The following is a 12,015-nucleotide window of genomic DNA, read 5'->3' as shown; positions in this document are numbered from 1 at the left end:
CAAACCACCAAAGTGCAAGTTCTTTTTTTCGTTGTTTGCAATCAGCGTCCGGTGCCAATTCCACGCAACGTGGAGAGTAGCCGCTCATGCGTGTGTACGTAGATCGGCAAGACTGATGCTCAATGGAGAAGCGTACATGTGCCGCGTAAAGCCGTAATGCATGTGTGCCGGCAGTTTGGGTTTGTCACCACAGATGGACGTACAATGGTCAACTGGACTAATTTTGTTTAAACATTTGGCAACTATGCAGCCAGGTGTGGGTCAATCCAAAATGAATCCGCTGCAATGTGTTGGTTTGTGCCAGCGTGCCTTATTAGGTAGAGTTGAAAAGCTGAAATTTAAGAGCCAAAGTTTGCCCACTGAAGTGAGACAAAGAGATTACTAAAACATAATTGCAGAGTAGAGAATTAATTAAATTAGCATTAAAGGGATTTATTCTAATTTGTTTATCCGTAGAGTAAACATATTCTCATACAAACAAAGAAGCTACTGCTCCTGATTGATATCCATCTCACACTTTGTGGCTGCTGAGGCAGAACAGTCAAAGACCATTGGCCACAGAATGCTTCGTCCACCTCTCTAATGTGTCTTCAACTGATCCTCATTCTGCTGAAATGCAATATCCCTGCTGAGGTCAGCGACCATGAGAGGACCCTTGAGTCAGACCCTGACCTGTTGGGTCCACACAGCTGAGTGATTACGCATCCCTGAGCTGTGTGACATGAATCCTGATCAGGCCGAGCTCCTCTGTATCCTTTGCTGCCACCCAGAAGGGGAAATAGCCACTGAGCTAATCACACAACAAGATGCTGACGAATCAAACCCAAACTGCAGGAATCCAGGAACCTCGATCAGCTTAAGAGCTCTACCTGCATGGAAACCAGGATGAGCACTACATTTCTGTCCCCCCCTCTGGGAGGAGTTTCTATTCCTAATTGTCTCTGACTGGATTCCTATTTAATATGCGGTATAGAGAAATGTTTTTTGATGTTTTTAACAGTAGATATCTCAATGTATGGAACTTTATAATTCATATTATCAGATTGGAGGGTATTACAGTAATACTAAACACATATGGCTCTCTCTCTCTTTCTCCCACTGCATACCTCTTTTTTTAACATCAATACATCCAAATTATGGAGAGAACATGACCGTTTCCATGTTGCATGCATGTGTTGTGAAATTTCATCTGTATCTTTTTTTTCTTTTTCTGATAGTTTGCCTAATTTCTATGGTTCTTCAGATGCAAAGGATACACAAACATCATCGTGCACCGGGGCCATTTTGGTGCCTGAAGTTATTTCCCGTGTCTTTTTTGGAGACTATTCTTTGAAAAGCACCACTGCTCCGTGGCAAAGTCCATCTGCAAAAATGTTAGCTTAAACATTTCCTCTTGTGTTCAGCTTAACAGGCAGCCGGGTTGCTGGAGAACAAGTAGCCAAGACAGGCTGGCAGCTACATCCGCCCATCTGGTGTCATCTCAGGAAGGAAGGAGTCCATAAAAAAATAAGAGTGAGAGAATGAATCCTCTTCTGTTGTTCTCACAGTGCATTGACAAGTGGGCTCGAGCTCTATTAGAGGGCTGCCATGGAAAATAAAGAAACGGCCTTGGAGAAAGTGTAAGCGATAAAGCACTGGTACATATAGAGCAGCCTGAGACAGACAGTCGACCGCATTCACTGGAGGAGGACTCACACTCACCTGAACTCAAAAGCATATTGTAGTGAGCTACTACGGCTTCGAAAAGGGGATTTATTTTAAGTCTGTGGCTCTTCACAGCCTTTTTTATCTTTCATAAGCTGAAGCTCATTTCAATAATAATAACTATAAAAAACACCAACTTTTAAGCATCTCATCTGTTTGCCAGACCTGTAGAGCCCCCCCCCCCCCCCCAGTCGAAAGTCATCTGCCTAACAATTGATTTGGGAGTACACATTTCAGAAATTATGAATTAGAGAACAATATTTTCAAATTTGTGTGCACATGATTTTCATTATTTATTTATTGTACGGTACTTGTTTTTAAGGATGTGTTTGCTCGGTGTCTCCCTCTAGAGTTTCAATCCCAATACAAAACATGTAATATGTCAAATTATGCTTGATTCTTGATCGGCAGCCATGATTTGATAACCGTTATAATTTTTGTAATTGTCAAAGGTAATCCTAGTGGGCATCTATTGCATTTATATCTCTATTGTATGAAGTAAACTTTTATTTTACATTAGTATAAATTGCTTGAATTAACTCAAGCCAGTTTGTCCACATAAACAATAAATTGAATAAGAACAACATCATTTACAAACATTACTGTTATGTTGGACAGATGTCTATGGGGGCCCTTTCAGCCACAGATGTCTATGGGGGCCCTTTCAGCCACTTCCCATTTATAACTCTGCCAGTACAGAGTTTAACATCAAGTGATATTTAAAAATGCCACAAACTTGTGCGGTACCGTATATACGGGATTGGGTCATACTTTTCTTTTGCATTTTTCAGAGCCTCCAATGAACTTGAGCTGCATTGCTTTGGACTGTGGGAGGAAGCCGGAGAGCCCAGAGGGAACCCACGCTGCCAGGGGGGGAAGGTGTAAACTCCAGCTACTATACACCACCATGCAGCCCCCATTTTATTTTATAAAAATAAATGTTGTATCTTGTATTTTTACGCGAACCGCTGTCAACTAAACATATTATATATATTTGTTTGCTCAAGTAAAAAAAAAGAAAATGTTGGCCAAAAACCACCTCGCCCTGACTGTTAAGTAATTGCCCAAGAAGCCGCTTGTGGCAGTGGGGGGTGTGTAGGCTCGGCTGCTGAGTGGGTGGAGCGGGGGTGTGGTTCAGGGAACGGTGTCTGATTGTCATCAGCTGGACTAATTGCTAATCAGAGTGGTAATCAGTCCAGCTGATGACGTGTGTTGGTGTATCTGAGGCTGTCTCCATAAAGGAGCTGGCTGGACAGCAGATCGGGAGTCAGGGTGGAGAGCAGAAACACAGTCTGCCATGGAAATAAACATGATTACCAACTATCCCTCTGGCTGCTCAGTCCTTCTTGGTGCTTAGGGGGGGGGGAACCTACTGGTGACGGCAACACGCGTGTCACACTGGAGCCAAACGTGGGACCCTTTCATTTTTTTTGTGTGGAAAAAAAAAAAAAAGCAACAACAACAAAGAACATGGAGAGCATCCAGCAGCACCCAGAACAGCCATGGATTCAGCTGGGGCAGATGCTGGGGAGGATAGCAGCGATGGTGCAGGACCAGGCGGAGGCAGGCCGGCAGACACTGGGGAAGCTCCTGGCCCAGGCAGAGGAGCAGACGCGCGCCCTGGAACGGCTCGCTGCCCAGACAGCGGCGGCCACACCTGTAGCTTCCCCCGTGGTGGGGGTGGAACTCCAAAAAATGACGGCGGGGGACGACCCGCAGTCGTTCCTGGAGACTTTTGAGACGGTGGCGGAGGCATGCGGCTGGCCAGCGGGGGAGTGGGCGATTCGCCTCCTGCCCCTGCTCACCGGGGAGGCGCAGACTGCGGCCCTGGGGCTTCCCCCAGCAGCACGCCAAAGTTACGTGGACATGCGGAAGGCGGTGATGGATCGGCTGGGTCTGACTCCGGAGGATCACCGGCGGAGGTTTCGCGAGGCCACGATGGGGCCCGACGACCGGCCGTTTGCGTACGCGCAACGGCTGAGGGACGCCGCGACGAGGTGGCTGCAGCCCGGGAGCACGGAAGGGGCGCAGGCGGTGGTGGAGAAGGCCGTCGTGGAGCGGTTCATGGAGGGGCTACCGACCAGAACAGCAGAGTGGGTCCGATGTCACGGCCCCACGTCGCTGGAGGCCGCCATCACACGGGCGGAGGACCACCTGGCGGTGCACCCCGGCGGCCAGGGGGACAGCGCACGGGCTCCGGCCAGGCCGATGCGGGCCCTGACGCAACCCATACCGGCCCCAGTAAACACCGGCACCCTTCCCAACCCACAGGTAGTCCCTCAAACACCAGGGCAGGCGTGTTGGAGGTGCAGACAGCCCGGACACATCCGACGGGAGTGTCCGCTGATGGAGGTGGGCCAGGTGATCCGGGTTGCCGGCTCTCCAACACCCTCCCCAGGTCCGGGAGCGACGTGCGCGTGCGGTAAGAATCCAGGGGGGTATACATCAGGCAATGGTGGATTCCGGCTGTACACAGTCTATGATCCACCAGAGCCTGGTTCGACCCGGGGCATTGGTGGAGGCATTGTGGGTGAAGATAAGGTGTGTGCATGGGGACATTCACGAGTATCCCATAGTGTCAGCGGAGATTAGATACGGGGGGAAAAAGCATAACGTGAAGGTTGCGGTTAGCTCCCGCCTTACGCACCCCTTAATCTTGGGAATCGATTGGCCGGGCTTTGACAAGTTAATGGGGAAGGCTGCGGGGGTGCGTTCACGGCAGACAGGGTCATGCGGTGTGTGCGCCGTGCTCAGCGGTGACGCGAGGTTGTCCGACACTGCAGACGGGGAGGGGGAACCGGGGGAGCCTCCTATGGCGACTCCTCCGGCTCCCGAGTTTCACTCCATGGAAGATTTTCCACTCGAGCAGTCTCGGGATGATACTCTACGCTCAGCCTTTGACCAAGTGATACGAATTGATGGTCAGCTGGTGCGCCCTGACGCAGCGCAGACCTATCCGCACTTCACATTGATCAGGGACAGGCTGTACAGAGTGAGCCGTGACACTCACACAGGGCAGGAAAGCACCCAGTTGCTGGTGCCGAAGAGCCGCCGAAATGGTTTTCCAGGCGGCTCATTATAACCCGATGGCTGGTCACATGGGATATGATAAAACTCTGGACCGGATAATGACCCGATTCTATTGGCCGGGCATCCGGGCGGATGTGCGCCGTTGGTGCGTCCTGCCCGGACTGTCAATGTAAACCCTCCGGCCATTCGAGGTGCGCCTCTGCCATTAATGGAGGTTCCATTTGAGCGAATCGCTATGGACCTCATCGGGCCATTTCACCGGAGTGCACGCGGATATCGCTTTGTGTTAGTCTTCGTGGATTACGCAACACGATACCCGGAGGCGGTGCCCTTGCGCAGCATTTCTGCAAAGAGTGTCGCACAGGCGCTGTTTCAGGTCATCTCCCGAGTCGGAATCCCGAAAGAGATTCTGACTGACCAGGGCACCCAGTTCATGTCAAGAACACTGAGAGAACTTTACGGGTTACTGGGCATCAAGTCTATTCGGACCAGCGTGTACCACCCACAGACCGACGGTCTGGTGGAGCGTCTGAATAAGACTTTGAAGTCCATGATCCGTAAATTTATTAATGACGAACGTAATTGGGATAAATGGCTTGACGCTCTGTTGTTTGCAGTACGGGAGGTTCCCCAGGCCTCCACGGGATTTTCTCCCTTTGAACTTTTGTTCGGCAGGACTCATGGGGTGCTCGACCTCATTAAAGAAAACTGGGAGGAGGGGCCGAGCACCAGTAAAAACGAGATCCAACACGTCCTGGACCTGCGAGCAAAGCTCCACACCCTGGGTCAGCTGTCACGTGAGCATTTGCTCCAGGCCCAGGAGCGTCAGCAGCGGCTGTACAACAGAGGTGCCAGTCTGAGACAATTCACACCGGGAGAGAAGGTACTTGTATTGCTTCCAGCTCTAAACTCCTCGCCAAGTGGCAAGGGCCCTTTGTGGTCACACGGCGAGTGGGGGATGTCGACTATGAGGTGGTGCGTTCTGATAGGGGCGGAGCTACACAGATTTACCACCTCAACCTCCTAAAGGCATGGAGGGAGGCGGAGTCTGTTTCTCTGGTGTCCTCGGTATCTGAGAGAGAGGAGCTGGGGCCTGAGGTCCCAAAATCCACCAATCCGGCCTCGCTCCTTTGTGAAGACCGTCTCTCCGGGACCCAGAAAACAGACATTGCCCGGTTGCAAAAGCAGTTTGCTGATGTGTTCTCTCTCCTTCCAGGACGCACCAACCTCATAGAGCACGAGATCGAGACTCCTCCGGGCGTGACAGTGCGGTTACGACCCTACAGGTTACCTGAACACAAGAGAAAGGTGGTTCAGCGGAATTGGCTGCAATGCTGGAGATGGGGTAATAGAAGAGTCCCACAGTGCCTGGTGTAGTCCCATTGTTCTTGTGGTCAAGAAGGATGGGTCTATTCGGTTCTCGTGGACTATCGCAGGGTGAACGAGGTGTCACGGTTCGATGCTTACCCAATGGCCCGGGTCGACGAGCTCCTGGACCGACTGGGCACTGCGTGTTTCTTTACGACACTGGATTTAACCAAGGGCTACTGGCAGATTCCTCTGTCGCCAGAGTCTAAGGAAAAAACGGCCTTCTCCACTCCGTTTGGGTTATACCAATTCACCACGCTTCCCTTTGGGTTGTTCGGGGCCCCAGCCACCTTTCAGCGCCTCATGGACCGGGTGCTGCGTCCGCACGCTGCATATGCTGCCGCCTACCTGGATGATGTGATCATACACAGCACCACCTGGGCGGAGCATGTGCAGCGGGTCGGCGCGGTGCTGGAGTCCCTGAGGCAGGCGGGGCTTACGGCCAACCCGGGGAAGTGTGCAGTTGGACGGACGGAGGTACGGTATCTGGGGTACCACTTGGGCGCCGGGCAGGTGCGCCCTCAGGTGGACAAGACCGCCGCCATCGCAGCCTGTCCGCGCCCAAGACTAAAAAGAGGTGAGGCAGTTTTGGGGCTGGCGGGCTATTACAGGCGGTTCATCCCGAACTTTGCGGAGCTGACCAGCCCCATGACTGACCTGACCCGGAAAGGTGCCTCAGATCCGGTCTAGTGGACGGAGCGGTGCCAGTTGGTGTTTGAGGAGGTAAAGCAAGCTCTCTGTGGGGAACCACTCCTTCACACACCTAACTTCTCTCTCCTTTACTCTGCAGACTGATGCGTCGAACAGAGGGCTGGGGGCCGTTTGTCCCAGCAGGTAGAGGGTTTGACCGCCCGTGCTGTACATCAGCCGCAAGCTGTCGGAGAGGGAGGGCAGGTACAGCACGGTGGAGAAGGAGTGCCTCGCCATCCGGTGGGCGGTCGACTCCCGCGCTACTACCTCCTGGGACGCTCATTCACCCTCTGGTCGGACCACGCCCGCTCCAATGGCTCCACCGCATGAAAGATACCAACGCCCGAATCACTCGGTGGTATCTGGCTTTACAGCCTTTTAATTTCAAGGTGATCCATAGGCCGGGTACACAGATGGTCGTGGCCGACTTCCTCTCCCGCTCTCATGGGGGGGAGGGGAAGTAGGTCAGGCCGGATGTTGCCCTGGCCTAAGTCGGGCGGTGGAGGTATGTGGCAGTGGGGTGTGTAGGCTCGGCTGCTGAGTGGGTGGAGCGGGGTGTGGTTCAGGGAACGGTGTCTGATTGTCATCAGCTGGACTAATTGCTAATCAGAGTGGTAATCAGTCCAGCTGATGACGTGTGTTGGTGTATCTGAGGCTGTCTCCATAAAGGAGCTGGCTGGACAGCAGATCGGGAGTCAGGGTGGAGAGCAGAAACACAGTCTGCCATGGAAATAAACATGATTACCAACTATCCCTCTGGCTGCTCAGTCCTTCTTGGTGCTTAGGGGGGGGGGGAACCTACTGGTGACGGCAACACGCGTGTCACACCGCTTAATTGGCTCTCCGGGGCAAAGAGTGAACAATAAATAAGCCTTTGAGTAGATTTCTCATGAAGTCATGACCTCATTAACAAACAGCAGCAGGCACCATGATCTAATTCCCCTTGATGTGTTCCAGTTTTGCATGTGTGATGAGGTCATGAGAAGTCCTGAAGGAAGGAGGAGTTTTGAGGGTTCTCTTTCATAACGGGGCTGCCTTTAAAGTGAGACTTTTAACAGAATGACCTGAGGCTCATACTTGTTCATTAAAAGGTAAAGTGACATCTATTTTGAATGTTGTCAGAACTCTGTCAACAAGACTCCTTTTGATGTACATTATAGGACCAGGGCTTGGATTCCCAAAATACAAATGCTGTGCGGAAAGGCTGCCTCTGGTCTATTAAATTATTATCCATGAACATTTTTATTTAATCATGCGATCAGTTTCAGGAATTCAAATTAATGGGAAGTCTATTGGTCACAGAATTGCTTCACTGTTGTAGGTGGCAATACAATACATATGTATATATATATATATACACATTTTAAAGACATATATCCATACATACAGATAAAGATTAAATTAAAGTTCTATTAACATTTATTTCTCTTGTCTTTACATTTCCATATTTATTTTCCCTTTCCATATGTTTTCTTTATTACAGCACTCATATGACTGCAGAGTAAACTGACTCCTGTCCATGAGGAGGTGGGCATAATGCTAAATTACTATGTGAGCATTCCGGTTCATGAACACTAACAATACAAAAATAACTTCACATAGAGGAGCTTAAAACCCTGCTCTCAGAAATTAATACATAATATATTCAGCAGTGTTAATAGTTCTGGTAGGAGACCAATCAGTCCTTTGTTAGAGAAAAGTCTATATGTGAGTAAATTGTTGAGTGTGACAACTTATCTTCAATAACTAGCATGTGCCACTTGAAAATACATCTACTTTTGGTCCTTTCATGAGACCCATCGTGTCCTACTCACAACACTTGCAGAACATTTCTAGGGTTTGAAACATGGGAACTTGGCCACAACATGAAAAACTGCAATAGTTGTAACACTCAGTCTCGGGGAAACCTAAGCGCAGCATTACGACAGGTCTCCCCACCTCCCAAATAAGGACCAATGAGTCCACAATTTTTATTTATTTGGATATTGATTGCAAATAATCATCAGTGTGAGGCTGGGCCGAAACAACAAACAAAAACATATTTTAATGTAACATCACGCCCGCACAGAGAAACAAAAGAAAGTACAGGTATTTTCCCGAACTCCCTAAACAGGAGAAAACAAGTTTAAACGAAAAGGGCTTCTCACCCCTACGACTACCCAGAATGCTCCAGAACCCAGCCATCAGTGAAGAGTCACATATTTGTTGATTTTCTTGCCTTATATTTTTTTCATTTTATGACCTTTATCAGTTTTACTTTTCAGAATTGTTTAATTCATTTGTTCCATTTGAATAATCTAATCATCTCCGTGATTCATATGCACAGAATTTTTGTTGTCCTTTTTTTCAGGTTTCCACAATACAATTTCTCTGAAATGTGCCTTCATAATATTCCCGCCTAAAGACTCTGTGATGGACAAGGAGGAGAAAGTGCGGCATTCACAGCGTACACAGCAGGAACGAGGATATTCTTATGTGTCGGCCTTTATTACTGAGAAAATAAGCCTTACTCTGGCAGACACTGTGGCAGCGGCAAGGTTATACAGAGGTTCAATATATACGAAAATGTTCAGCCAGATACCATTTTAAAACCTCCTCCTGGAACTAATCCATGAAATAGGCAAGATCCAGACAATCTCCTAACTGAGAGGCATGGGAAGGTTTGAGCTTCTGTGTGTGTGTGTGCTCTTGTTGTGTGTGCTCGTGAATGTGTAGAGTGTGGACACGACACTGTGGTGAAAGAAAGCGGGCGGGCAGACTTTCACACACTCAACACATTTACTGGTTGTGTTCCAGGCGGAAGTTGCTCCAACCGTCAAGTGGATTTGTGTGTTACTGATAGCATTGCTTTCCTCTTCCTGACACTACACAGAGGCTTTACAATCTTTTACAATTACACAACACCTAAAGTTCGCGGCAGTCCATTTGCCTTCCTAACTGTACTGTTCATAGACTAAATTAGAGAATTATATTTTTAACAATATTGACTTTTTTTTATTATCACACAATACAGCATGCCCAACTGCTTTTTTAAATGTCCTTTAATCCTCGAACTCTTACATCTGCCAACAGTACGTTTTAATGAATTGTAAAATATAAGTAGAATTTAACAAACATCTCCTCTGAGATGTGATTTTCGATTTATTTATCAGTTGTCTAATGCTTCTTTAGAGAATTTAAAAACTCGATTGAGTGACATTTTTTCATTACTTGATGACTGACCTTTCCCTCTAGCACCATCACCAGGTCAAACATTCTGGAAGGAAATATTAATATTAAAGTGTTGCGAAGAATCAACATCCGAGTATGATAAACTTTTAAAAGCCCTCTGCTTATTCAGTTTGATAAATGGTAGTTCCCACTCATTCCACCAGCCTGGCCACAGGTGGGGTCACCTTCCTTTCTAGCAGTAAATACGTTCTCATTGCTGATGCTGGGGGGAGTGGCAGTAGTGGAAGTGGAAGGAAGAGAGGGAGGGACCAGAGAGTTGAGATCAAAGAAATAATTAATCTACAGAAAAGAGGGAGGACAAATTGGTGGTGAGAAGACAGATGCAGAGCGTACGCAGTGTTCAGCTGCAGAGGAGTATTTAGAGGTCTTTCTACATATTCAACATAAAAGGCTATATATATATATATATTCATATTTTCATGCACCTTTATTATATGTTCATTGTCAGTGTCTTACAATATTCTCAGAGTTACATATTTTCCCTCCACCAATGGCAAAATGTCCCTCCTGCTCCTATTTTGAGCCAAAGTCCTATTATTTATTCCTATTAAATATATTGAACAGTTTTTAATGTCACATGTTTTTCTAAAAAAAAAGTCTAAAAATATGAAGGTTTTCATGCAACGTTACTTTTGGATTCAATTACGTGTTCACATGGTTAATTGAGCAAATAGATTTGAGGGCACAGAAGATTACTTGACAGCTATTCATAAATGTCTGCAGGAACGCATTTGATACATCATATTTTTCACTTATAGCAAATAACTTTTATCCATTTAAGATGAACTGTCGTAAGACGTAAAATAAATCCGTCCCCAAACAGCAACTTAGTGATAGCTTTCATTTTTCTAATAACAAGTGTGTCTTTTTGTGGGTGTGAAATTAACCAGATATTACAGTATAAAATAGTACAATAAATAAGCCCCTCTCAGCAATGTGTTTACAGATGAAAGAGTCGTCACAGTTTCAGCTCCACACCCTCCTCACTCTCCGTCGTCAGTCTGACTTCCTTCACCTGTTCACACACCTGTCTTTGATCACTAATCAAATCCCTATATAGTCTCCTGCCTCACACACACCTTGTCAGATTGTTCTTCCTTTTCTATGCCAGACTCTCCAACACTTGTTTCTAGACGGATTTCCTGTTGCCGACCCTGCCTGTCTCTGGTTAACCCGCTCGTCCAACTCCCCGAGAACCTACCAGCCCTTCGTCCTGTTGATACTCTGTCCTGTCGCCGACCCTGGCTGTCCCTGGTTAACCCGCTAGTCCAACTCCCCGAGAACCTACCAGCCCTTCGTCCTGTTGATACTCTGCCTGCCGTTTCCAGAGTGTGGAATATAAGTTCGAAGGATCCCTAGAGTCGAGGGTGCATTTGGGTCTACACACGAGTCGTTACAGTCGTAATTCATTCTGTGACTATTCTTCTTGGAGCAGTTTTGAGCAGTCACATGAACACAAAGCCTCGACCTACTCTCAAGAAGAAGACGATGTGCAACGTCAATGAAACAGTCTGTGAACCAGATTGGCCGAGCATGGAGCCAGCCGGAAGAAAGTAGTTGTGTCGTAGACGGATGATTGACAGGCAGCACAGTTGACCTGAGAGTCCTGGACATCATCAGGGTCAGAGCAGTGTCACCAGCTTTGTCCAGGTTCACATCCCGGATGTCTTCTCTAAGTGTGGGGCGGCGGGGGTGCTGAACCTCCACTGGTGCATTGTGGGTCCTTTATCCCGATTATTGAGTAGCTCAATGTCGACCGTTACACTTTGGAGTCATGGCTTTCGCGGTTCCGCTTTAATTGTGTCATTAGCTTGTTTTATTTCTTTTAGATGTTCTTCCCTCTTGTATTGTACAACATTATTAGAGTGTAATATGTGTTTCATTTTTATTCATTAAAACCAACAATCTGCCATTTGTTTAAAAATTCCTGTCTGTAGACCACTGGGTTCCTCAGACATCGCTTTATGTAACTCTTGAAATACTGTTGGGCTG

General features: G+C 47.8%; 1 protein-coding gene across 1 annotated transcript in view; it reads left to right on the top strand.

The window, feature by feature from the left end:
• Positions 1-1,358: 1,358 nt before the first annotated feature.
• LOC130194181 (uncharacterized) overlaps positions 1,359-12,015 on the top strand; it is a 40,657-nt gene continuing 30,000 nt past the window's right edge. Inside the window, exons 1-2 of the mRNA XM_056415073.1 lie at positions 1,359-1,512; positions 2,496-4,126. Coding sequence (XP_056271048.1) covers positions 3,175-4,126 — 952 coding nt within the window. The 5' untranslated portion in view covers positions 1,359-1,512; positions 2,496-3,174. The remainder of the gene's footprint in view (positions 1,513-2,495; positions 4,127-12,015) is intronic.

This window comes from Pseudoliparis swirei, chromosome 5, assembly GCF_029220125.1.
Source record: "Pseudoliparis swirei isolate HS2019 ecotype Mariana Trench chromosome 5, NWPU_hadal_v1, whole genome shotgun sequence".
In the NCBI taxonomy this organism is placed as follows: Eukaryota; Metazoa; Chordata; class Actinopteri; order Perciformes; family Liparidae; genus Pseudoliparis; species Pseudoliparis swirei.
This window is presented reverse-complemented; position numbering and strand designations above follow the sequence as displayed.